This window comes from Arvicanthis niloticus, chromosome 7 (genome assembly GCF_011762505.2).
Source record: "Arvicanthis niloticus isolate mArvNil1 chromosome 7, mArvNil1.pat.X, whole genome shotgun sequence".
Classification (NCBI taxonomy): domain Eukaryota; kingdom Metazoa; phylum Chordata; class Mammalia; order Rodentia; family Muridae; genus Arvicanthis; species Arvicanthis niloticus.
Window position 1 is genome coordinate 11,083,901 of NC_047664.1, and position 27,046 is coordinate 11,110,946.

A 27,046-nucleotide genomic window follows, 5' to 3' on the forward strand; every position below is an offset into this window, starting at 1 on the left:
AATAGACAACTTGATCACCTGGTCCCCATCTTCCTGTCCAAATACATTTTAGAAGAGTAGTGTGTGTGTGTTAGAGGGGGGAGACTGCAACCATTTTCTATTCTTCTCAACAAATCATTTTAATGACCTTGCAATACTTAAGGAAAAGTAATGGACATTTAAGTGTGTGTGTGTGTGTGTGTGTGTGTGTGTGTGTGTGTGTTGATATCAACCTACAGTTCCCAATCTGATGCTTGGTACTATTGATCTCAAAAACTGGATCATTGCTGTAGGACTGTCTTGTACACTGCTTTTAGGTGACTTCAGTTTTTTTTCCATAAGAGTCTATTACATTTAAATCTAAGTGTTACAATAAAATAAATGGCAGAAGGCACAGTGTGGGGGAAAATAACTTATGTACAATTATGATATTTTAGAAATTGGTCTTATCTAAGCAAAGTTGCTAAATGTTCATTATGTCTGTCTTTACATATACATGTAATTATGATTTGACATTTTAAAATCTCATCATCCAAATAAAATAGGTTGTGTTCCAAGCCCAATTATTTAAAGATATCTAATCTAAAATGAAATGTACATATGTTTATATAAATTTAAGTGAATGAAATGGAAAGAGTAGAATCTAAAAATAAAGAGTAGAATCCTTAAGTGTCTACTTACCAGGGCCATTCATTACCCATGCCTGTCATTATGAAACAGTTTCTCTACATGGTGAATGATGCGCTCAGGTTTTGAGTGTTGGCATATTTGTTTAGCTATTTTATTGGGTTCCACACCTCTTCTTTCCAACCCCCCCCCCAAAAAAAAAAAAACCACTAAGAAGGAAAAGAAGGAAGTTAGAGGGAAAGGGGGACATAGTCCTCTGTATATTACTTTCTGCTGATCAAGGGCATCAGGTTCTTAGGGGTAAAGTCAATCTTTGTTGCAGAATATCTCCAAACAGCAATCCGGCAATAGCAAACGAAGAAGCAGGCAGCAGCAGAGGAAGCAGCAGTGGCCACTGGTCCTTTCAAGGCTTTACCATTTGTCCCTTTCCAGAGTCCCCAGAATTAAACTATCTGCAACTGGGCAAAAATCACGCCCCTGCTAGTGCTTGAGGCAAATCATTATCACCTGCTGTGAAGCAGCCTCTTACCCCACACCTAGTATTAAAACAAAAACATTCGCTAACAGGGTTATTAAAGAAACCAAGATTCTCACTATCATTGTTTTTTTTTTTTTTAATGGAATGTTCTATAATTTAGAACATCTGATAATGTGGAATGAAAAATACCTGGAAAGCAAATGTACAGAATTCCCATTTTCAGAATGAAGGAAACTATTAGTGTCTGAAGACTCATCCTTTCCCATCTTCCTAGGCTCCCTATCTCTTGCTGAAACCATCCTTTGTGTTCCTCTATCTCCAGCCCTAAGAGCTACAAGATTAGCAGTGTAATGACAGAGAATGGATGTGTACTCCATCACATCTGCTTTTATGATGTTAGAAATTTTCACAGTAAAAAGTTGTTTTTTTTTTTTTTAAACCATGTTCCAGTAAGAAAGAGTAAATCTACTGGGTGCACATTTAGCCCTCAAACCATCAGCGTGGCACCTGTATCTTCTTCCCCAGTGTTTGATTAGGTAAAAAATGTTATGAGTATGGGGGCTTGCCCGCCATGCGTCCTCATCCCACTCATCAACCCATATGTCCTGTGAGAACTTGCTTCTTAAAAGCATGGTGTCTTGCTCCCACACTGACCCTCATCACTCACTCCTCTTTGTAACTACAGGAAAACAAACACATTTCCTTTTTGTTGTTGTTTTTTCTTTCTTTGTTTCTTTTCTTTTTCTTTTTTCTTTCTTTTTTTTTGTTTGTTTGTTTGTTTGTTTGTTTGTTTTTCGAGACAGGGTTTCTCTGTGTAGCCCTGGCTGTCCCGGAACTCACTCTGTAGACCAGGCTGGCCTCGAACTCAGAAATCCACCTGCCTCTGCCTCTGCCTCCCAAGTAAGTGCCAGGATTAAAGGCATGTGCCACCACTGCCTGGCAACAAATACATTTCTACTTTTCAAAACTCCAGATAAACTAAAAGAGGAAGATGGGCATGTGATGTCAGGACCTGAGAAGTAGAGGCAGGAGGATCAGGGGTTCAAGGCTCTCTTTGGCTCAACAGTAAGTCTGAGGTCAGCCTGAGCTGCCTGAAACTGTCTCAAACAACAAAACACAAGAGCTTTCCATTTTTATTCAAATAATAGTACGACTCAACGGCATGAGTTTCAACACTACGCTGTGCAAAAGTATTTTCATGTCCTCAACGCTTTTAGTGGTACTGGCACCAGAGAATGTTTGGGATGAAAGGGGAACCTCATTTCCAGACTCATTTGTAACAGGTCCCTTGACAGTAAGTACACCATGCAAATCTGTGAAATATGTCCCTTTGGCCTCTTCCATCACAAGAAACAAGAGACTTCCTTGGATTTGAACAAATCCCAAGGATAATTCAAATAAAGGATGAAAATAAAATCCCTTACACATCATTGCTACTGGCTGCTTCCATCAATTAAACTTAAGACCCAGCTTGAAGCTCTTCCATTGTGAACTTGGGGGCTTTGGAGAAAGGGTGTGTGTCAGAGGAGGTGTGAATGGTAAGTGGTATCTGTTTGGTTTCAGACCTGGGGACAAATGATTGAGGTGCTAGTTTACATACCAAAACAGACCTGGCCTCTAGGTTCTCCCAGCATTCCTCAGTCCCTACCTGGCACACCCTGCCCGAAACCTTGAACTTTCCAGCCTAGAGGCTCGGTTGCCCTTCCCCAAGGCTCTTCTTTACACAATCCATCAACACATTTAGGTCTCCTCTCTCTCTCCCCGTCTCTCTCTACCCAGGGCGACTTCCCTTGCCTCGGTCCTTGGGGCCACTCCCCCGCCTGAGAGCAGCTTTCCAATAAGCCTGCCTTTACTATAATATAATCTGGTTTGAATTGGCTCATTTCACCAGCAGCGGAGAAATAACCTATCAATATCGCATCTGGAATCCCACTAAGGACCGCCGAGGGCTTCACCCAGGCTGTGCTCTGTGCTGTAGCAGAAAGCCAGCCAATTGAAGCCACAGTTCAGGCCCCTACAGGTATTCTTGACATGGTTCCTAGTGGCCTCATTGAGAAAACCTAGCAACTAGGTCCATTCTTCGGCTTCCCGGTTCATCTAGCAGACTGAGCTGAGAGTAACACTGAAACCCATCGGAGGCCATCGGGCACTCTCAGACCCTGGGCTGCTTTCATCAAAAGAGTCCCCAAGGCACCACGCCTCCGCTTCCTTCGCGGGATCTCAGGGAGGCAGCCAACGGGGAAAGGTGACGCCCGAGGAACGACGCACACATCCGAAGTGGCTGCTACGACAACGCCCTCCCCGTGGGAAACGCGGCAGCCTCCGCACGGGACCGGACCCCTGTGGGCGGCTGGCCCGCGCAGAGTGCTGAGTCACGGTGAGGCGGCACGGCGCGCCGGGGGGAAGGCGGGCCGGTGATCACGTGGCCAGCGCTACCACAACAACGGCGGGCGTGCGGCGACGCCCTGGCTCTGCGGGGCCCGTGCCAGCTCCGCGTCCGGGTTTTCCCGCGGCCTGCAGACCGGGTCTGCGCGCGCGCTCACTCGCTGGCTGGCTCGCGCGGCTGGGTGCCCCAAGACCTAGAGCTTCTTCTCGGAAGAGTTGACCCGGATGCGCCTGGGATCGTGATGGAGGGAGAGCTGGTTCTGCAAGCTGGGAGCTTTTTCTTCCCTTAGCATCCCCTCTCGACCCCTCCGCCTGCTGAAAAATGAGCTCCGGAGCTGAAACCCGACCGGCGGGCAGTCTGTAACAGTGCAATCTTGGAAACATGCAGGTGCAAAGAAAGCCCTGGCAGAAGGGAGCCACTTGCTGAGCGTTGATTCATGGTGGTGTCTCTTTTCTTTTTAAACATAGTCAAAGGCACACTCAGGGAACAGATCTGCCCATTGGCGCCACAGTGCCTGTGGCCAAGTTACTTTCGGAATTCTGAGACCTTCGCATGGGAGTGAGCGCTCAAAGTTCAGACACAGAGCAAGAGAGCGCCCTGTGCGATGGTGAAACCCAGATCAGTGCATGCCAACTCAGATCATGGAGTAAATCCCCAGGACGTTCAGTATCGCGTCGGAATTTGACTATGCTAGAACTTGTCAGTTACTGAACCGTGCAAATCTGTTTCCTCCTGACACTGAGTTGACACTCTCCCTGGAGAGTGGTCTCTCTGTGAGAAAACAGCAGGTGTGTGGGGAAAGTACTTTCCAACGTGTAAACAAAAGCCTACACCAGCTGTTTCAAGGAAGTGGAGTGCAGGCCACAGACATGTCAATTTTTTCAGTAGCCTTAAAAAACTGAAAAAGATGTTAGTAGGGTAATGTAAATAATGGGCTATTTATTTTAACCAAACGTATTTGAAATCTATTTTATCAACACTACATATACATATGTAAATGTATTTGGTTTCTTGAGACAGGGTTTCTTTGTAAGGCCCTGGCTAACCTGGAACTCATTGTGTAAACCAAACTGTCCTTGAGCTCCTCCTGTGTCTTCCTCCCAAGTGCTGCAGTTAAAAGTATGCACCACCACCACCTGGCTTAATTTTATTTATTTATTTATTTATTTTTGGTTTTTTGAGACAGGGTTTCTCTGTATAGCCCTGGCTATCCTGGAACTCACTCTGTAGACTAGGCTGGCCTCGAACTCAGAAATACACCTGCCTCTGCCTCCCAAGTGCTGGGATTAAAGGCGTGCGCCACCACTGCCTGGCCTGGTTTAATTTTTTAATGAGATATTTTTATTTTTGTAGTAAGTCTTCAAATCTGATATCTCCTGGGTCACTAAATTTTCATCAGAAGACTTCATTTGCATATTGATTTTATGAAATTTACTGTTGAAAATTCAATGAGTGCCGGGCAGTGGTGGCGCATGCCTTTAAACAGACCTTTAATCCCAGCACTTGGGAGGCAGAGGCAGGTGGATTTCTGAGTTCGAGGCCAGCCTGGTCTACAGAGAGTTCCAGGACAGCCAGAGCTACACAGAGAAACCCTGTCTCGAAAAAACAAAACAACAACAACAACAACAAAAATTCAATGAGTGCACATTCACAACTTGTTCCAAATGTATGTACATACAAGTGTCGCAGTTACCAAGGGAAAGATGACATTTTAACAAGTTGGTTGTTGTCTTGCTCTAGCCCAGGCTAGCCTCAAATTTGTGGTAATTCTGTCACAGCCTCCAGTGTGTGTTTGGGGAGTGGAGGGTGTTATAGACAGGAGAGACATCACTGCTACTGAAATCAATTTTGAAACACATTTAAAACAATTAAGTTTAAGAAAACTAAAAATTCACTTCTTACGTCACGTCTGTGGGATTCCAAGTGCTTAGTCCTCACTTGAGGCTGGCAGCTGTCCTGCTGAATCCTGCAGGTGTATGAAAAACGTGAGGTGAGATTTTGAGGATAACCAAATCATCTTTGGGATACTTTACATGCAGGTAAAACAGCTTTTCTCCCCATCTCCCATACCTCCTCTTTCCACAGAGAAGCTAACATTTATTAAGCACTAGTCTGCATGGAGCACTTTCCTAGAAGTATAAAACACACACACACACACACACACACACACACACACACACACCACCTCTACTCTACGGAAAGCCGGTATCATATAGTAGATAAGTAGAGTTGTATACAAATTCAGACACAACACAGATTAACCAAGTTAGAATGATTAAAAAAAAAAAATTATTCCAGCTATGTGCTAGAGAAGACGGCATCAGCTGTCTTCTCGGTTTTAGATGTCATCTAACCTGTGTACATCCTTAATCCATTCCACCATGGAAACCACAGCCATACTTTCAGTATCTGTGGTCCCAAGCGCTTCGATGGACACATTCCATATGAAGGCAGTGAGAAAATATTCCTTTCATAGGTTTATCAATTAGTGTTTATTGAACTTTGTGATTAGTGTTCCTTAACTATTAAATCTAAGGCAAATGTGAAAGTTCATGCCTCTAATTCCAGCACTCAGGAGGCTGAGGCAAGACGGCTGCCTGGAGTTCAAGGCCAGGTTGGGCTACCTAGTGAGATCCTGTCCCTAAATAACTACCAGTTAAAAATGTAGCTACAGTGTAGGGGGAAGGGTGGGATAAATGTTCTCTGCCCTCTGTACGTGAATGGATCATCTAGTTACTGCATATATTTATCCAGTTGCAAAACATTAATCGAACAACTACTAGGGCAAGGTACCTTCCCTTCGTTCCCACCGAATCTACTTCCTAGAGCCTTCAGCCCAGGATAAAGTGCTCCTGTGCAATGGAGTCACCACTGCTGGATGAATCTTCGCTTCTGAAGGTGGGGAAACTTCTCACACTGCACATTTGGAGACAGTCACAAGACCTCTTTTGCACAATGAATGATGTCTGTGCCAACCAGAGATCCCGTTGGCGAATAGTTACCGTAGAGGACCTACAAGGATGACACATATATGTCTAATCGCTGTTCATACATGAACGCATGTAAATAAACAGCAGTCACCGCTGTGCAATCCATGCCATGTGGAGCTGTACACATTCATTAAAAAGTATTATTCAGCCGGGTGGGGTGGCGCACATCTTTGATCGCAGCACATGGGAAGCAAGAGGATCTCTGTGAGTTCGAGGCCAGCAAAGCCAGTCCGGGACAGCCAGGGCTACGCAGAGAAACCCTGTCTCGAAAAACTAAGAGGAAAAAAGAAAAAAAAAAAGTATTACTCCAACTTTATACCAGTACAAAACGTTGAGCAGCTATTTCAGCTGCCTCCCGAGTTATTTTTCCCAACACATTTTTATCTCTCATCATTTTGTAATCATGAGGCCCACTTCCCACCTAAAAAGAAATCTAGTCTGTCTCTTTCTTTCTTTCTTTCTTTCTTTCTTTCTTTCTTTCTTTCTTTCTTTCACGACAGGGTTTCTCTGTGTCGCCAGGCTGTCCTGGAACTCACTCTGTAGACCAGGCTGGCCTCTAACTCAGAAATCTGCCTCTGCCTCCCAAGTGCTGGGATTAAAGGTGTACGCCGCCACTGCCCGGCTAGTCGGCTTTTCATTAATTCAAACAAACCTTTTTTTTTTTTTTTTTCTTTTTTCTTTTTTCTTTTTTCTTTTTTCTTTTTTTTCTTGACCCAATTTGCTCTTGGGACCAAGACTTTTCACTCCTTATTTGCTGACAGATAGCCAGGCCACCGGCGGACACCCACGGTCTCAGCCCCGCCCCCACCCAGGCCCCGCCCACGACCCACCGCTTTGTCCCTTCCCCCTCACCCCCCCACCCCCGCCGCAGCCTATAAAATCCGGAGCGCGGCGCGCGGAGCGGCAGGCGCGGAACTGGGCATGCTCGGTGTCGCTGCAGCTCTGGGTCGCAAGTAGGAAGCCCGTGCACGACACCGGCGGCGCCGAGTGGAGCGCTGCCGCGGCGTCCTGGGCCGCAGGGCCGGCGTGGGAGCGCGAGACCTGGCGGCGGCGAGAGACCGCGGCCCGGGCTGTCAACCGCGCGGCGGGGTCCGAGCCGGAGCGGGAACGGACGGGACGCCCGCCGCGCGGCCCGAGGGCGCCCCCAGAGCGGAGCTGCGGCCGGGAGGAGGATTCGGCCATGGGGCTGCTGTCCCAAGGCTCGCCACTGAGCTGGGAAGAGACCCAGCGCCACGCCGACCACGTGCGGAGGCACGGCATCCTCCAGTTCCTGCACATCTACCACGCAGTCAAGGACCGGCACAAGGACGTGCTCAAGTGGGGTGACGAGGTGAGCCCGCGCGCCTTTGTTCGGCCAGGCCGCCCGCGGCCCCGCCGCCGGCCCCGGCTCGGTGCTGGTGACTCCGGCTCATTCATTCTTGTCGGGACCAAAGCCGCTCGGATACTGGGAGGGCCTGAACGGGAGGGCTGTGTGTGTGTGTGTGTGTGTGTGTGTGTGTGTGTGTGTGTGTGTGTGTGTGTGTGTGTGTGTGTGTGTGTGTGTGTGTGTGAGAGAGAGAGAGAGACAGAGAGAGACAGAGAGAGACAGAGAGAAACGCAGAGAGAGACACAGAGAGAGACAGAGAGACACACAGAGAGAGATGAATATGAATATAAGAATGTTTGCTTTCGGGCGTCCGGTCGCACAGTTCGCCTTGGAGATGAGTGTGAACTGGAGATGAGTGTGAACAGGACCGACTTGCCCCTGCTGGCTTGCTATCAGGTTTCAAAGCTCCAGGGTGTTGGCTTCGGCCCTCCATCATTTCTAGCTTCTTTTTGTAAACGCCTCATCTCACACCTGTCCTCAAACTTTAGAGTTATATACATTGCAACAAATACGTGCATAGACGTTGCCTTCCTAAAAGACCGGAGACTTCATTATCCCGTTTATCTGTAAATGCTTACAATTTAGAGGTTAGGTAAGACTGGTTATATCCTGCAGCTAAGCGTTACCAGTTGAGTGCTAAAACTTGTGAATGATCTCTGGGACCCATCTGAAAGCGGCAACGCTAAAAACATTTATTTTAGTGCATTCCCTGTTTTTTAAAAAACACACTGATAAGAAGATATATAAACTTAAATAACCTTCTGAGTCTGACCTTTGTTGTGTGGGCTTGGCATTTACCGTAGACAGTGTGCCACTCCTGTATGTAATTTATCCTTTAGTCAGAATTATCCTTGGGCTAAGTTTCAGAGTGTTGCAGTACCAGCATAGAATATCTTGCTAAAAGTTAGTTTTTCTGTACTTAATGTTGGTAGATGATTCTGCCATCTGCAGCTGGAAGAATTATAAGGACTAATAATTCATGTTTCTACAAAAATTGCCTATCATTTTTTTTCAGGAAAGGGACACACACACGTTTGGCAGTTCTCCAGTTATAGTCCAAAGTTGGTGTGTATTTACATTTGACAGTTCTTCATTCGTGTTCAGTGTATCATTTACAGGGCAGGGACATTATGGTTTTTATTCACCTGTTTTTCCTAGGGCCTAACTATGTGCCTGGTATAGTTGGCAGCAGCAAATTGTGTCGTCCTTTAAGGTCCTTGTGGAGCCAGCCATTGTTGAGCAATCAAAAATTTACTTTGCATCTTTCACCATTTTACTAGGACTCCGTAAAGACAAAACTAAAAACAAACGAATGTCTTTGTAACCGTTGTTTTAAGTTCAGCTTCATCCACAGGAGATGTGCCTTCGAAGCACAGTGTTCACCAAGTCCCTTTCCTTCCTTGCCTTTTCTCTAGTAACCAGGAACCTCCCAGATCCCCCTTTCTTCTGGTTTAGAAAATGCTCCCCCTGTTGGCAGGAAGATCATGTACAACTAACTGCTTGTTTCAAGAGACTTCCATGGCAGACAAGAGTCCGAGTGCAGTGAGAGGAGCTGCAGAACAGGACCTGAAGGTTACCACACATTTCCATCGTGAATGAGAGAATGAATAGAGAGCTGGTACCAAGTTTACCTTCATCCCTGCAAAAGGTCAAGGAGAGTAAAGAAGCCTGGCAACCTTGTGCACTTGCCTTCTGTCTGGATGGGGGAGAATGTGGGGCCCAGCATTTCACTCAATTGACACTTAGCTGTGTAGCCCTGACCATCCTGGAACTCACTGTGTAGACCAGGCTGGCCACAAACTCACTCAGAGATCTGACTGCTTCTGCCTCCTGAGCGTTGGGCTTAAAGGTGTGCACCATAATTGCTTGAAAAGAGCACGGTCTGTTGAGAAGTTGGATTCCAGAAGTGTAATCCTCCAATAATAAGTTGCCTGGCTAACACTGTTCCTACATTATATGACATCAGCAATATCCCTTGAAAACTTACCAGCTGCTGAAACTGCATTTCCCCCCCAAATTTTTTTTTGCAAATATTCTAAGTTGTGTACAAACCTATAAACTTCCCCCCAACCTTCTGGTGTTGAGAGTTTCCTTGGAAGTAGCCTGACACTAGAAGGATTAGAACTATGAGAAGTTCTAAGGAGGAAGTGTCCACACCGCTCTGGTGCTCCTGAAATGACACTTCTGTGAAGCCTTGGTCTCCTCCAGGGGGTTCACGCTCATGCCTCTGACCTTTGGAGCACACATACCTAGCCTCTGTCGTGGTACATTTTTTTCTGGCAGTCTCATGTCTGAGTATTTGTTGTGATGTCAGCCTTATGTACAAGAGAAGTTATCACAAGTCCTTGTGCACAGTGGGAACTTACTGTCATATACTGAGGAGATGTCTGAAGGCTGGTCAGGATCTTAACACAACATTTGTAAGTAGGAGCCTTGGAGAATAACTGAGAGACAGACTGAGTAGATAAGAGGCAGAAGGTGTAATGAGTGGTATGGGCCCTGGAGATGAGGCTAGCTCTTCTGGGGAGAAGTGTTTTAGATGTGGTGTGTTGCACTGGATAGGCACAGTACCAAATACAACAGTGGTTTTTAACCTGTGGGTCATGACCCCTTTGCAGGGGGTTGGGGGACACATCAGATATCCTGCATATTATAATTCATAACAGTAGCAAAATTACAGTTAAGTAGCAATGGAAATATTATGGATGGGGTCACTACAACATGAGAACTGTATTAAAGGGTCTCAGCATTAGGAAGATTGACATTGTATCTGTAGGGGCCATGGACTTGGTTGGAAAAGAACTGCAGCCAAACTTTAAAACTGGTCATAGTTATGTTTGGAAGAGAGCCTGCCACTTGAGAAATATTCGGCTCCATGTATGAGGACAGTGTTTAAATCTCCACACCAGAAAGAACCATGTTTACTCTTAGCCAGGCTGAGCATTGGGTCTTGAGCCCGCTTACTTCATTTTTTCTCATTTCTTCCAGCTTTTACATTTGAGTGTGGACAGGTTGGATAGGATTTTTTTGTTTGCTTGTTCTTTGTTTTTCTTTTTTCTACACATGCCTATTTCGCCTTTAATATGACAGCTCCCAACTCTAGCCACCATTTATTATGACGTTTCTTTGGGAAATGAAAGTTGTAACTTGAAGAACTAAATACTACTTGTTCCTGGATGAGGATGATGTGGGAAAGAAGGAGTCTTCATGTACAGATTTTGTTTATGGCTCAGTGTTTGTATTTTAAAATCCTAATGGAGGAAGCTGAGTGTGGTGGCACACACCTTCAACCCCAGCATTCTGGAAGGAGTTGGATCTCTGAGTTTGAGGCCAGCCTGCTCTATGTAGTGAGTTCCAGGACAGCCAGGGCTACATTGAGGGACCCTGTCACAGACAGACAAACAAACAAACAATAAAATACTGATACAGGGCTAGGGACATGATTCAGCCAGAGAGTTCTTTTCTGGTATGCATAGGACCCTTGGTTTAATCTCCAGTATCCTGTAGTGTAGCTACTACTTAAAAAAAATATATATATATGTATGTATATGTATATATGTATATATACACACACACACACACACATACATACATATATATATTGCTGTCAGCTTGGCCCAGCCTTTTCAGTTATTTAGTAACAGGCTTGAAACCTGATTCTAAAGTTTCAGTTTATGTGCATGTGTGGCATGTTTCCAAATCCCCTTTTACAACACTTAGACTGTGCAGGTCATGGAGCTGTCAGGACATAATGCAAAAGGCAGATATATAAAAAAATGTCATGATGTTCAGGGAGTGAGTAAAGTTCTGAATGAACAAGTATGGTTTGACTTGAGTCGAGTCAAGGACCAAAGCCTCAGACTCATGGGAAATTGGCAAGGTCTTTCCCATACTGGTCAGGTTCCAAATTGGCAAAGCCTTCCTCTGGTCTGAGTGTGAGTGTTACATCCTAAGACCTACAGAGATCTCCTACAAGGCTGGCTAATCCCCTGCCCCTGTGTGGAGGTTCTTGGTTATTGCTGTAGTTGGTGCCACACATCAGAGTGAGCATAGCCTAGACAGGACAGTGTAAACATTTAATGGGATAACACCAACAAACAATAATGAGTAATCTGCAGTATGCTCACTTCTGCCTGATGTGCCTGGGAGAAGCATGTAAACTCATTCCATGAACAGCTCCATGTTTTGAAGAAACTAAAGTCACAAGACTCTTGTTTCCTTGGAGTTTTCTCACAAGTACTCAGAATTCCCCTCACATGACTCCATTCTTGGACCATGTTCTGGCAAAATAGCTATTCAGAACACAAACTGAAATTTCATGTTGGATTTTATATTTTGACAGTTGAATAGTATAACTACTACCAAAAATAAATAGAACTAGAAAAACAATTAGTTTTATATCCTTTCGTAATTTGGGTTTGGTCCTTGCATTTAGTCCTTCCTTATTCCCTAATATTTAGCTTTTTACAATTCTCTTTCCTATATATTATACTGTACTTACATATATATTTATTTACATATATTATTAGCTAGATTCCAAATATAAGTTTTCTTTCTGAGATTGTGTCCTCTCTTAAGTTCATTCTAAGCCCATTCATTTTCCTGCAAGTTTTGTGATCACATTTTTCTTTAACGCTAAATAGTTTTATATATAATATATGTGTGTGTGTATGCTAAATTTTCATTATCTGTTCCTCTGTTTGGACAACTAGGTTGATTCCAATTCCTTTTTATAGTAAAAAAAAAAAAAAAAAAGGCAGCAATAAACAAGTAAATACCTCTGTGGTAGGGTATTGGAATTCTGTGGGGAAATGTCCAGGAGTGAAATAGTTCATACTACTAATGGTAGTTCTATTTTTAATTTTTTGAGAAATCTTCAAACTGATCTCCACAGTAGCTGGATTAATTTTCATCCTTACCGCAGTGAATAAGGGTTCCTCTCTCCACATCCTCTTTCACATTTGTTGTTAGGGTTATTGATGATAGCCATCCCAACTGAGGTGGGTGAGGGGACGTAAGTAGTTTGAATTTTCCTGATAGGGATATTGAGATAGTTATTGGCCATTTGTGGGGTGTTTTGTTTTGTGAACACTGTCTACTCAGTTAACCTGTCTGTTCATTGATTGGCAGTTTTACTTCCTTGGTATTTAATTTTTGTAATTTTTATAAACTCTGGATATTAACTTTTTATCTGAAGTGAAGACAATTCATTTCTTAATAGATATTATAAAGATTCTGGTTCATGCCTCCCTCCCTCCCACCCCAATCTATCTATATTTCATAGCAAAGAAAGGCAACTTATATATTGTATTTGTGCATACTCATGAATTTATGTTGAATATTGCTCCAGTGTTGGCTGAAAGGACTGGGTTTTTTTTTTTTTTTTTTTTTTTTTTTTTTTGCTTGCAAAGTTGTGCTTTTCTATCTACTCTCTGTAGTTTTCTCTGTGTTGGTTGCACTGCCCACTGATCTAACTTTGTCCTTTGATTTCTGTAGAGCATAAAGTCAGATGATATATATACATCTCTCTTAGGTTTGGATTTCATTTGTTTTTTATTTTATTTGTTGCTTGCTTGCTTGCTTGCTTGCTTGCTTGCTTGCTTCTGGAGACAGGGTTTCTTTGTATAGCCCTAGCTGTCCAGAAACTTGCTCTGTAGACCAGGCTGGCCTCGAACTCAGAGATCTGCCTGCCTCTGCCTCCTGAATGCTGGGATTAAAGGCCTGTATACCACTGCTTTTTGTTTTTTTTAATTAGTTTAAATTTATTTCTAGAGACATTGAATTTCTATGAGTTTTAGAACCAGGTAGTCAGTTGGTATAAAAAGAGTAAGCCCTCATGAGATTTTGATCAATTTGAGACCTAAACAATATTGAATCTCCCTAATCATGAACAAGTAAATCTCTCTGTACATCTTTAATTTTCAGCAGTGTTTTGTAGTTTTCTATGTGTTGGTCTTGCACATACAAGACCATGTACACTTGCTGGTTTTCTAAATTTGTCATTTATCCTTCAACCTTCTAAACCCACTCTTCAGGACACTGAATTGCGATAATTAGTATGGTTCTGATGACTGCTTTGGACATTTCAGGTCACCTGCCATTTGGTTGACCCCACCTCCATTTTTAGTGTGTTTCTGTGCTTTGAATGCTTGGTAATCTTTGAATGATACAAATAAACTTAACCTTGCTAGGTGCTTAGTGTTTATATATTCCTGTATGAATTCATAATACTTCTGGAATATAATTATTTAGAGAGAGGATCTTTTAAAATAGTTTTTATAGTTTATGAATAGCTCCAGAAAAGTCTACATACTTCTGTGTTCTCTACCCAGTACCCCTGCATTATAATTTAGTTGGAGTCAAACACTTTGGGGTATGTCTGCATAACATTGAATTCTGCACAACTTTCTGAATTCTTGAGGAAGAGGCTCTGCTCATTTTGTTTAAGGGTAGGAATAGACGCCTCCCCACTCTGTTACTGTCCAGCTCTGTTCTCCTTTGTTTCTACTCTGTCCAAGCTGGCTGTCTCCTGGTCCCAAGACACTCAATAACCAAGATTAGCCAAGCTTTTCTGGTTTGTTTTGGTATCCTTTTATTTTTTATGGTGCCAGGGATTCCAGTTAGGCAGGGCTTTGTGCATTCTAGGCACATGCTTTTAATACTTTTTAACTGTTTGAGTATGTTCTAAATGCCAGCAAGTTTTGAAAATCCTGTAATACACACAACAAATATTAGAACATGTTTTCTTTCCTTGTCAGGAATAAGTTTTAACATTGTCTCTGAAACAGCATGCACTAAAGGCTATGATCCTATTGTGTAGCCACACATAGTAAACTTCTGAATTTTTGTCTGTAGTAAGGAAGTAAACCTATTTGAGCCTTGCAGCTATTCTAAGAAATTAACAAGTAGAATAAGTGGCACAAACTGCTTTTCAGAAAAATTGAGACAAACTTTTCTGACACAGTAAGACTTCAAAGGCCATATTTCCATGGTGGGCTGCTTCCAAATTCTGGAGTACTTATTGACTACTTCCCGTATACCAATGCCGGCACACTGACCCTAGGAAAAGGCAAAGACTGGACCAGTCCTTCTTGAGATACTCAGGCTGAGCTTGCTTTACAGTTAGGCAGCCTCTGCTGAACCAGAGACCTTGACCTTTAGACAGGATTCAGTTTTGTCTGAATGTCCCAAGTCATGTCTAAAGCAGGCTGAGATGACTCTGATGCTCAACCTGCTAACATTAGGTACAACTTTGGAATGGAACCCTGACACTGCCTCTGAGCTGTGATTTACAGAGTATCTGCATTCAGATTCTTAATGGTTTGGAATGGCATTGAACTACATATGCTGGGAGAAAGGGGACTTGTGTTTCTGACATCCTATCTCTGAGGCATACATGATCCTTTGTGAGTACAGTGGGTACATTAGAGTTACCTGTTTTGGACCCCTGTTATAAAGGGGTGTGTTTACTTACCTCAGTCACTGAGTGGGGTGCCACCCATAGAGAATACCCATGCATGTTCTCTCTAGTAATGGACTACTTCCATGCTGAAGCCGTACAATCCACAGTTCTCACACGCTTAAGATGATGACCTCAGCTTCCCTCCAGCTCTGCCTACTGCAGGGCAGTCGAATGAAAACAGCCTCTCTCTGTATGCATGTGACTAGAACTCTGGCAAAGGAATATAGTTTGTTTGGGGAAAGAGCTAAGGAGTTCATTTGTCCTTAAAATCTAGATGCTAAAGTTTGAAGCACAGTTGTTTTGAGGTAAATAACTCCTTATATTTATAACACTATGAGTTATTTCTGGTCAAAACAAACATTACATCAGTAACCTGAAGTGCTTCCTTCTTAGGCTTGAGTGAGAAGACTAGTTCTGTTCATTAACAAGGTGGGGTTTCATACATGTCAGACTACTTAAGACAACATGCTGAAAGTAATTGCATGATTAAAAAAAAAAAAAACTAACATAAATTTAGAGGCCCAGAAAATAGATGTTTTATGTCATCCTTAAAGCATAAAGAAGCAGGGTGGCTTAGTGGATAAAGGTGGCTTGCCCCACACCCCCCAGCAACCTGAATGTGACTGCTGGGAGCCACGTGGTGGGATGATAAACCAACTCCTTCTAATTACCATCCCATCTGCATGTTACACAGTCACGGTGCACACAGGTACCCTGACTGCCCCAGTCCTAAATTAATAAGGAAATGTGGAGAAAATTGTAATCCATGGGAAGGAAGTCTATATTCATGGCTTCTTTTCTGCCACTGTCAACAGTGTGGGTCAGAATTCTGGTCTCTCTTGGGTTTTTGTCCTTTCTACAGTACTAGAAACGTTCTAGTACTAAATACTCTGTACTATTTAGTTGAGATTAGATAACTGAAATTTTGTATTTACTCTATATTAATTAGAGTCTAAATAACCATAAGGAAAACTTTCCTTTTGTGAGAGTCGCAATCCTATCTTCTCTCTTCTAATGACTTGAGTTTTCACATGGGCCCCTTCTTACTTGAACTAGGCATGTGACATCTCCGTGGGCCAAAGTCTCTCAGAGGTAAGTCCACATACAAGAGAAGTTCACTTATGCAGTGTTAAAATTTCAATGAACAGTTAATATGTTCCAAGGTAAAAATAACCAGCCAGCTCTGGAAGCTACAGGCCTGATCAAGCATGCCAGATGCCACCCAAAGATCAGGTCAGGATGAAGCCAAATTTATTTTTATTTCTAAATATCTAAACTTCCTCTGGAGTGTATTGTATGATTCTGTGACAAATTGACATCTTGAAGTTACGAGGAGGATGGGAAGCTATTATCTTATGGCTCATGAGATGTTTTAAGATTCCACTAAAACCACTCCTTTTTGAGGCATGAGGAATTTATTATAACATCTCACCAGTTTACAGTACTGCCATATTATCACAGGCAGAAAGCCACAGGACACTTGGTACTCCAAAACTGACCGGTTCTTCAAAGCCTGATGGGAAATGCAGTACAATGCACCTTGAATCAAATCTGACCCATCGCAAACTCTTGTATGGAGATTTTTGCATTAGAATTTTGTCTTAAGTCAGTGTTCTGTTGGTGTGAAGAGATACCATGACCATGGCAAGCAACTCTTTAAAAGTAAACATTTAATTGGGTCTGGCTTACACTTTCAGAAGTTTAATTCATTATTATGGTAGAGCATGGTGGCACACATGACTCTGGAGCAGTAGCTGAGAGCTACATTCTATCTGCTGGACATGGGGACAGAGAGCCTAGGCCTGGCTTAGGCTTTTAAAACCTCAAAGCTCACCCTTAGTAACACACTTTCTCCAGCAAGGCTGTACCTCCTAATCTTTCTAATCCTTTCCAAGAGTCCCACTCCCTAGTGACCATGCATTCAATATGGCAATCACATGAGCCGATGGGAGCCGTTCTTATTCAGACCACCATAGTTTTCTCAGTTTTACACTGTGCTCAATACAGATATTCTCAGTTTGGCATTCAGTTTGTCCCTACCTAACTTTGGGGTGACTGACATTAAGTAGTACCAGTGCAGCTTCCACCTTCACACAGTTCAGGTCTGTGTGTCATGCTGGATGTGAAAATGGCGCTGTCCAATTGGATGGCTGAGAGTATGCCCCCAAAATGAGTTATTAATATTTTCTGTGTTGGGAATCTTGTTTCTGAGACCCCAGGGAAGGCCCCAGGGTTAAGAGTTATGATTTAGAGGATAACTATTGTGGGATGAAGCCTAATGTGGGAGCTCTTGGTACATCTTCTGCTGAGACATCAATCATCTCCCAGGTGTGGCTACAGAAGTAGAGTGTGTTGAAGGAAGTTGTATTTATGTTGAAGGAATGGTCTACAGACACTTGCCTTTGTGTGGCCAGTGTCCCTTCTAGGAATTAGCTTTAATTTAAACGGCATATCCTCTGGGAAGCCCTATTTTTGATCAGGCCCTGATACTGCACATAGATTTTGAGCACCTTAATTTAGCTTTCTTGTGTTATTGATGCCTTTCTAGCTCTAGTGCGATGTGAGAGCAGAAGCTGCATCTCCCAGGCTCTTCAGTGTTCCCAAACCTTCTCAGCTCAAGGTTCTGTTGATGAATAAAAGAATAAAAGAAATAGTGTTAGCTGGACCATGCCTTAGATCTAGAAAACAGTTTCCACACACAGCAAAATATTAATAACCACTTTAGGGGCAGAACTCCCAACTGTCAGTGATTTAGTAATCTGTTCTCACTGGTGCCATGACCATCACAATGGCTGTGGAGGTGTTCAGGAGTTGTTCTAAGGAGAAAACTGGGTCTCTGGGGGAGTGCTGAGGGTCCTAAAAATTGACTCAAACTACTATAGAGGCTGTAGTCAGCCTACAGCGGAATGGCTGGCCTGAACCCAGTCCTGGAGGGTGGGTGGAGACTTGTCTAAGCTATAAGGAACTTTGCCTTCCTGCCCTTCTGCACTGTTTTTCCCTAGGATATAGAGTCCCCAACATGCTGGGGGTTGGGGTGGAGGTAATATATGGTACTTTGTGGTTCTTCATACATCAGGTTCACATGTGTGTGGGATGGGTTAAATGCTTTCTGAGTGTGGAGATTCCTTAGTTGTTATTCATATAGACGCTGACAAAGGAGCTTTCCTAAAGTACAGCTTTCTCTGGAAAACTGTCCGATTATTCTAGAGAAATGGATCACTTGCTCTTTACTCACCTCAAGTAGAAGGTGGAGCTTCATTAAATGCCCAGCATGCCCAGCCTCTAGCTCCCTTCCCAGTGGCTTCAAAATTATAAAACTAAGAGGAGGTGGAAACTTTCTTTAATTTGTTCTACTGGCAAATGCCACTTACAGGCTTCATATAATTCCTAAGATTTTTAATATTACTGTTATTTTAACCTTTAATACTACAAATATTTGCTGTATGCCTGTTCTGTGTTTAGTATATTACAAAGTACTCTACATCACCCTCAATTAAGTTTCATTATTTTTATTGGTATAATTTCACATGAACATAAAGATGTTTACATTTGCTCAACCTTGCATTATGACTTAGGATTATATGTCTGGTTGTTCCTAGCAACACTAACACAGCAGTGTTCACAATAGTCTTTTATGTGTGTCTTTGTCTTGATTCAACAGCTCAAAGATATTTGCGACTACTACATACTATTTTTATGTCTCTGTTCTTGATTCAACTGTTGAAAGTTATTAGGGACCTTTATCTAACAAGATAAAAATTGCTCTCAGTAATGGAAATGTCAAGAACCTAAGTGTTAATGTATAGAGAAAGCAGTATACGTTTAAAAGATAGCAAAGGGGGCAGGCATTTTTACTGGGCCTGTTCTCCATATGGAAGGATAACTCATAGGTGCTAGACAGTCTTGTTTCAAATTCTGTGTAGGGAGTTGTCTTCTGTGTGCTATGGAGAATAGACGTATGTGTTGGAAGTTTTTTCCTCCCCTGCTACGTCTGGGATGCTACATTGATTACATGATATTAAATTCAGTTACTCTGCAGCCCATTTATATTTTCAGAATAGTGTATGTGTTCAGTCTGCTTATGAGATGATGCTGGAATTCTGGCCTTATCTAGCCCAGGCAGGGTTAGAAGGTTGGCATATTCAGTCCCTTATCATAGGGTTAGTTACTAAGACAGCCTCCCAGAGGTTCCTGAAGCCGTACACAGCACTGAACCGTACACATGGTCCTCCTACAGTGCATGAGTATAGTCAAGTTGAATTGCTGCTCACAGTGAGAGAGTAACAAGTAGTTAAATAGACTATAAGAAGAATTATGTGACTGATCTTTGTCAGAAGTAAAGAGTTTTGGGGATTGCAGGTAACTGAAACCAGAGAAAGAAAACCTCATGTAAGGTGACTGTTTCTGTTAGTTACACCAGCTGTCTAGGTGACCTAGCTGGATTTTGCTTGCTCTAACTTGTTCCTCTTGGAGAACAGAGTATCTGTGGGTCAGAAGTCCTTGTTTGGGTGGACTAGGTGAAATTGGTTCTGAGATGGCTGTCAGACAACCCTTCCCCAAGCCTTTAACATGATAATTCATCCTCAGCACCCTTGTACCTGAGAGTTGCCGTGGTAGCAACTGGAAAGAACATAGAAGTAGAAAGTGGCACATGAATAACCTGTCTGTTCCTGGAAAAGGTGCGAACACTCATTTTCGTTGAGCCCCTCCCTCTCACGTCTGTCTCTGGAACCTCCTGAACCCAGGTGTTGGGATATTGACTTGGGGTTTATCTGGCACTAATGCCTTTGAGCTTCTGTTTTGAATTTTACCTTATTGATAATTTATCACTTCATTCCTGGGCACCTTCCCTTCTCCATTGCACTCAGTTGTGTTGTCCCACATTTCCCAGGATAGGAATGGCTCTGGTGCAGTGACTGAGAATGTTGTGTGTTGTCAATCCTTGGAGTCAGTGTGGCACAGGAGGCCTCCACACTGGTGCATTATTTTCTCTGGAGCTCTGTTTCTGTTGTATCCGAGGAAACAGGAAAGGAGCAGAATCCAGGCATCATCACGCAGTCGTTGGCTGTGGCTTTAGGTGTCATCTGTGGGAAGCCTTGGCTTACTGTGTTGTTTTTGCTATCACTCATCTAGATGACTGGGCCGAGCTCCATTTAGCCCTGCTTTGGTTGTTAGAGTCCATTAATGTTTTGAGGTGACTGCTGCTGCACTGGAGTGAGTGAGCAGTGAGGACTGCTATGGAAACGCCAAAAGTTAGTTTTTCTTTCTTATGTAGAAAGTACTCTGATATTTTCTACCCTGTTTTCTTCATGAGCTCACAGGATGATTATTTTTGCTTAAAGAGTCTGGCTTGTTGGCATCTTTAGGGTCATTCGTTCACTTGGCTGAGTTAAAACAGATTGAGTTTGAGCTCTTTGTCCTTTTGCTCTTCTCGATGCTTTAAATTCGAGGCCAGGAGTTCTGAAATTTAGGATTTCAGGTTTAAACTAGGAAACTAACCAAAGTCATTTCAGTTTAGTTGTATAATTACCACAGATATATTTGCTTATTTGAACACAGATGAGTGATGCAGATCCAGTAAACTAAGAGTTCTCTCGTAGTGTTTCTTCTGGAAAGCAGCTTATCTGCTTAAGGTATCCATAGCTGGTGATGCCAGGCAGACTCAAGCAGCCAGAGAGTTAAGGGAGAATGTTCCTTCCAGCTATCAGAATCAACTTAGGGAGCGAGCGGAACTTTCCTGGTCTGTCAGTGGAAGTGGGAACCTGCAGTGATAGAGTGCTCTCTCCAGGAAGTGGGAATGTACGGGGAGTGAGAGCGCTCTGTTGATGAGAACTGGAACTGCTGATATAGGTGATGGTGGGAAGCAGCGATCTCAAGACAGCCAAAAGCAGATGCAACCCAACCGTTTAGGCTCCCACTGACCTACCTTTACCAGCAGTAACTCCAATCCCGTAGACTCCATGATCTCTCAAAACAGTGCTATCAGCTAGGGACATGTGCTCAAGCACCTGAGGCTGTGGGGGAACATTTTACATTTAAGCTGTAACAATAGGCTTAAAAGGTTAAGATTTGTGTTGTGCTCATTCGCAGACAACTTAACATACCTGTGGAGATGGAGCCCTCAGCTCCAGCAGTGCTAAGCTGAGGAGCCCTGGGTCTGGATGCTGTCTGGAAGGCTGTCATGGACAACCCTTCCACACTCTTGGGCCTTTGTTTTCACTACATTAACTGAGGGGTATAACATCTCATCTTATTGTTTCACATACCTAAATCAGTGTCACCCACCCTTGACAGGAACCTAAATCCATCAGTTAGATGACTAGTAATATTAATTGCAGTTGGCTGGTTTGTTTTCTTTTGTTTTCTAAGCCTCTGTGCCATTTCCTGTAGTTAGAAATGTTCATCTGTCTATATGTTTTAACTGAAAAACAAAATAACCTTTTAAATTACTGCTTCTGCCTGGTATGGAGTGTATACCTGTACTCTCTGTGCTAGGGAGGCTGTGGCAGGAAACAAATTTTGGAGTGGCGGCTTAAATGCCCAGCATTACTGAGCTAAGCCCATATAACTAAAGAATAGGTACTGACAAGCAACTATATAATCTCAGAAGACAGCAGACAGGCTACAGGCTGGCTTCTGGATAGAGTTAAAGGTTGTGGTTCTGAGTTTATATGTGAAATGCCAAGAAAAGAAAGTAGACATGCTTTAACCTACCTTTTCTTTCCTCTTCTCCCCTTTTTCTTTAATAAAAGTAGGCCAAGCCTGATATCTGATATCCTGATATATATATGGCTTGTCTGTCTTGTGGGCCATCAGCTTGCCACATGTTCTGTCTGTCTTTGAAGAGTCAGCTAAGCATTGGCTTGAATAACCCATCCCCACAGCTTCTCACTTAGTGTGGATAATAGGTATTTCATTTAAATCCCAGATAGTGATCAATAATCTTAACCTTCCACACCAAGTCTTGTTGTTTTTAAAGCATGCTATAGCAGAGAAAGCAAAAGCAAGCTCAAGCTGTACTCTGTCCACAAAAGTCTCTCTTTGGTATTTGACCTGTAAATTTTTTTTTTTTTAAAATTCGGATTCTACCATGTGTAATAAATGCACCAGTGTGTCCTGCATTATAAATGGTATGACACTACAGATCAAGTAAGTTGTCTTAGATTACCTGTGCCGTGCCAAAACTAAATTGTTGGAGCCTCTAAAATAATATCTTTACATTGGCGTGTTTATGATTTTAATCCTTGGAGGAGGACGATGGGGAATTGCAGGACTGTAGAAGAATCTGCCAGGAAGTGTAATCTAGCTTGACTCCTAGAGAGCCTCTTGGTAACAGCTGGGGAAAGGAGCAGCAGCGTGCCTCCTCGCAAACCGCCCTCAGCACCTCAGCACCTCAGCACCTCAGCACCTCAGCACCTCAGCACCTCAGCTCTGACGCTGGCTCCTTTAAGCAGCACTTGCCAGAATGAACATGTGACTTTTCTGTGGGATATGGAGCAGAGGAGAGGAAAGAGGGATTGAAAAATGAGTTCTTGTCCTCCCACAGTGAACCCCAGACTGCTCTGCAGGCTTTTATGCCATGCAAAGGGCTACACAAGCACATGTGGCTGTTCCCCTTTCTGTGATTCCTTTCCAACCTTTATGTTTCTCTGCTCTGTTTCTGAAGGTCATGTTGAGTTCAGGTCTGGAAAACCATTAATCTCTTTATTACTTTCCACAGGTGGAATACATGTTGGTGTCCTTTGATCATGAAAATAGAAAAGTCCAGTTGTTACTGAATGGAGGAGATGTTCTTGAAACTCTGCAGGAGAAGGGGGAGAGGACAAACCCCAAGTAAGTGATGCCCTCAAGTCTCATCCTAGTGCTTCTGGAGCCTTTGGAGTAACTAGGACATAGGATCTTTTCTCAGCTGTCTTGAAGGCAGGACGACAGAGGGTAAGAGTGTAGGCTTGGGTGCCAAGTTAGAGTCTCCAATTCTGGTTCATCTATTTGGTAGGTGAGTAGCCTTGAACAACCTCTCTGTGTGTGCCTCAGTCTCCTCACCTCTCTAAAGTATGGATAACAATAGTTACCTCCCAAGCACTTTAGAATACTCGTAGTCAGCTACAGTGTGGAGGGTGTGTTTCTTACAGTGTGTTTCTTAGATACATTTCTGAAATATGATTGAGATCCATTGCAGAGTTTTAGACAAAACTGGAGGCAGCTTGGTTTTAGCAGCATGATGGATATTTAAGTCTTTCCTTCTTCCTTTTCTCCTCCTCCTCCTCTTCCTCCTTCATTTGTTTTTTTGTTTGTTTTATTTTTCAAGACAGAGTAGTCTTGGCTGTCCCAGAGCTTGCTCTGTAAACCAAGCTGGTCTTGAACTTGGAGATCTGCCTGCCTCTGCCTCCCAGTTGATGGGACTAAAGATCCCATTACCACTACACTTGACTTTTTTTTTCCTGGTTAAATATTTCTTTACCTGGGAGTAGAGAGGGGCCAGTAGTTCAATCTCTATTTGGTTGCTTTGGGAAACTGCATTTGAGGACCTCGATATTGAGCTAAACATATGTAAGACGTCAGTTCCTTCTTTGTACAGTGGACTAGCTTTATCCTGGACATGCATTTTGAAAAACTTAAAAACACTTTGAACTCAACATTTAGCAGCCTCAAGTAGTTGAAAGCTATGGAAAATTTACAGCTTTAATAAGCCTTTTATTTATCTGTGCCCAATATCTTTAAAATTTTTAAAGCAACTTTATAAAACTTCAAAAAATTGAGTAGACTACAGCAAAAGAATAAGCTGAAATTAAAATGACTTCTCCATAGCCACCCAACCCTCTGGAGACCGGAGTATGGGAGTTACATGATCGAAGGGACACCTGGTCAGCCCTATGGAGGAACGATGTCTGAGTTCAACACTGTGGAGGACAACATGAGGAAACGCCGGAAGGAGGCTACTTCTGTATTAGGAGAACATCAGGCTCTTTGCACTATAACCTCATTTCCCAGGTTAGTTTCCACGTCAATATGTTCTAGCAGGAATATCAGACTAGAGGTTCTGAAGAAAGTAAACCATGAACTGTGCATTTCCCTTGACAGTTCTCACACTTAAAGGAAGTTCCTACTGTTGGACAGGACAGCACTATCATCTTCAGAGTTCACTTTAAGGAACTAGTGCACAACTGAGTCACTCCCCAACCCCCACCAAATCTGTGTTGTAAATAAGTCTGCAGTCTTGTGTTGGCTACCTTCACAGCTAACTTGGGACACGTGTGGCTCATGGGCTGTAGGTTGGATTTGCCTGCTAACATTTGATACACTCACTCTTACCATAGGGCTACACAAAAATTTCATAGCATCTTCAGTTGATGGGTGGGCTATGCGCTGGTAAAAGCACACACATGGACAGGGTTGGAATGACCCTATGACTGGGGGCTGGTTGGTGGTGTGTGGAGAGTGTGGCTCTGGCCCACTGGGGAGGAGCCCAGTCAGTGGACTGTAGCAGTTGTACTTAAAGACACATTCAAAGGAACATCTGTCCTCCAGTACTCACTGAGGTATTCTGAGCTGTGGCTCCCATCCCCCAGAGTGCCTTTGAACTTGGAGGAGGGAGCATGCTTTCATAATCTGGGCAGATATCTACCACAGATAAGCGAGGTCATAGGAGCAGTACCTTGGGGCACACTTGTTCCCGGAGTGTTCTTGCCAGATACTGACTGAACAAGCTGAGTCACATTTGTATTGTGCTGGAGATTTAGGGTTTGTCACCAATAGTTATGATGGTAAATGCCAGTAAGTAAGCATAGTGAATGTGTTCTCAGATTAGGAAGGAATACATGAATGTCCAGTATTGAGTATAGTGCCCCTATGTAAGACTGGAGTTCTTCTCAAAAGCTCATTTGTCTATGTTAGATGTCTGCCTCCTCCATCAAAAGAGTTATGGGGATGAGTATCCTTAGCCTTAAAGCACTAAGCTGTTGCGTTGCTGCTTTTCCTTCTGGGGGGACAGGCATTCAGAATCATACCAGTGATCCTAGAAGGACATTATTTTACATAGGAATTAGTAGCTTTTAACCTCCGTGTTGCTATCCTGCAGACAGTAGTTAAAACCTAAAAGTCAGCTCACAGATACTGAGAGACAGTGCCTTTTCTTTTCCAGACCCAGAGAGGCTTTGCAAAGCTGAGGAGACAGTAGAGATTAATCAAATACCTATTATATAAATATATAATGATAAAATTAAGGAGTGGCATGGGGTGTGGATATGGCTATGGATTCTGGGGTAGAGGAAGGCTTCTCCAAAGGAAGATGATTGGAGTGATGTCTAAAACTCTAGGAGGCATTTCATAGGAGAGGGAGCAGAAGGATATCCCGGGGGAAGAGGAGTCACATAGACACCCTCGTGGGAAGTAAAAGATAAGGAGTTACCCACTGTGACCAGGAAGCTGGGGTGCAGGTAACTGGTGAGGCCAGGTGGGCTGTTAGGAACTTTGATTGTTATTCTGAAATCAGTAGAGACTTCAGGGATCTAGGCTGGGTATATAGTATCACACGTGTGCTTTGTAGCCCTCACCTGAGTTGTTGGCATGAGAGCAAGTACATAGTAAGTGCCAGGGCGTGCCAGGCAAGGGAAAGGGCATTCCCCAGGTACTGCGGTGGTGATCTGGTTGATGGTAGACAATGACAGTGGAAAAGTGATAGGTTGTAAAGTGACAGAATCTGCTAATCTGCCGGAGAGGAGGGGACAGATGAAGGATAGTGCCGTAGGTGACACTGGGAAACCTTGAGGTAATGGAGTAGCAGCCTGAGAATTCGGCTGTGGGTGTCACTTGTCAACTTTTTAGCAGACTTGCAAGTGCATTGTCTTACATTTTGCTTTCTCTCCTTACTATTAAGAGAGTTAATACATCTTGCTTTAGCAAACTAAGGTGGGGCAGGAGGAGGCAGCACAAAGCTGAACCGTTTTAGACATTTAAGAAATGTCCAGCATTGAAAGACAGTGTTCTTTCTGGGCTGCAGAGTAAATGTCTTTGGTTAAACTCTACTGTGTATCTTGCCTCAGTTAATGGTTCTATGTGGAATAGTTCTTCTCTAGTGAAAAAGTTTATAGTGGCTTCTTCCATTATAGAGAGAATTGAATAGAAAGTCTATAGTTCTTTTTTTTTTTTCTTTTTTCCTCCTCCTCTTCATCTTCAGATGTTGTCTGGTCTTTCTTTTTTTGTTTTTTGTTTTTTTGTTTTTTTGTTTGTTTTGTTTTGTTTTAGACAGGGTTTCTCTGTATAGCCCTGGCTGTCCTGGAACTCACTCTGTAGACCAGGCTGGCCTCGAACTCAGAAATCTGCCTGCCTCTTCCTCCCAAGTGCTGGGATTAAAGGCGTGTACCACCACTGCCCTGCTGCTTTTCCTTTTCTTGTCCTTCTTTTTGAGACAGAGTTTCTCTGTATAGCCCTGGCTGTCCTGGAACTCGCTCTGTAGACCAGGCTGGCCTCTAACTTGGAGAACTGCCTGCTTCTGCCCAGCTCGAGAAAGCTAGGATTTCCCCCCAGGTTAATATCTGTCACATTCCTAAAGAGGAGGAGGAGGAGGAGTTGTTTGTTGTTATTGTTGTTGCCGCCCATCTAAGTTCACAGGTTCAAGAAAAGACTTTACATGGTTGCATGAATATCCAGGAAGCCTTGGTGCTAGGAACTCTTCTTCAGATGAGAACAGCAGTCTCAGCTGTTTACAGGGTGGTGGGTAGCCTCTAGGGACTTGTCTTTGTGAAAGAAAGGCAGGGAG

The 27,046-nt window shown here is 43.3% G+C and overlaps 1 protein-coding gene and 1 long non-coding RNA gene across 2 annotated transcripts in view; one reads left to right on the plus strand and one right to left on the minus strand.

The window, feature by feature from the left end:
• Nucleotides 1–1,193: 1,193 nt before the first annotated feature.
• LOC143443017 (uncharacterized) lies at nt 1,194–7,029 on the minus strand. Its single transcript, XR_013111681.1, has 3 exons — nt 6,264–7,029; nt 5,373–5,436; nt 1,194–4,368 (listed from the first exon to the last, which is right to left on the minus strand). It is a non-coding gene; the product is annotated as an uncharacterized LOC143443017 (long non-coding RNA).
• Nucleotides 7,030–7,347: 318 nt separating this feature from the next.
• Nucleotides 7,348–27,046, plus strand: part of Gclc (glutamate-cysteine ligase catalytic subunit) — a 33,989-nt gene continuing 14,290 nt past the window's right edge. Inside the window, exons 1-3 of the mRNA XM_034508955.2 lie at nt 7,348–7,790; nt 23,009–23,121; nt 24,097–24,279. Of these exons, the coding sequence (XP_034364846.1) occupies nt 7,641–7,790; nt 23,009–23,121; nt 24,097–24,279 (446 nt within the window). The 5' untranslated portion in view covers nt 7,348–7,640. The remainder of the gene's footprint in view (nt 7,791–23,008; nt 23,122–24,096; nt 24,280–27,046) is intronic.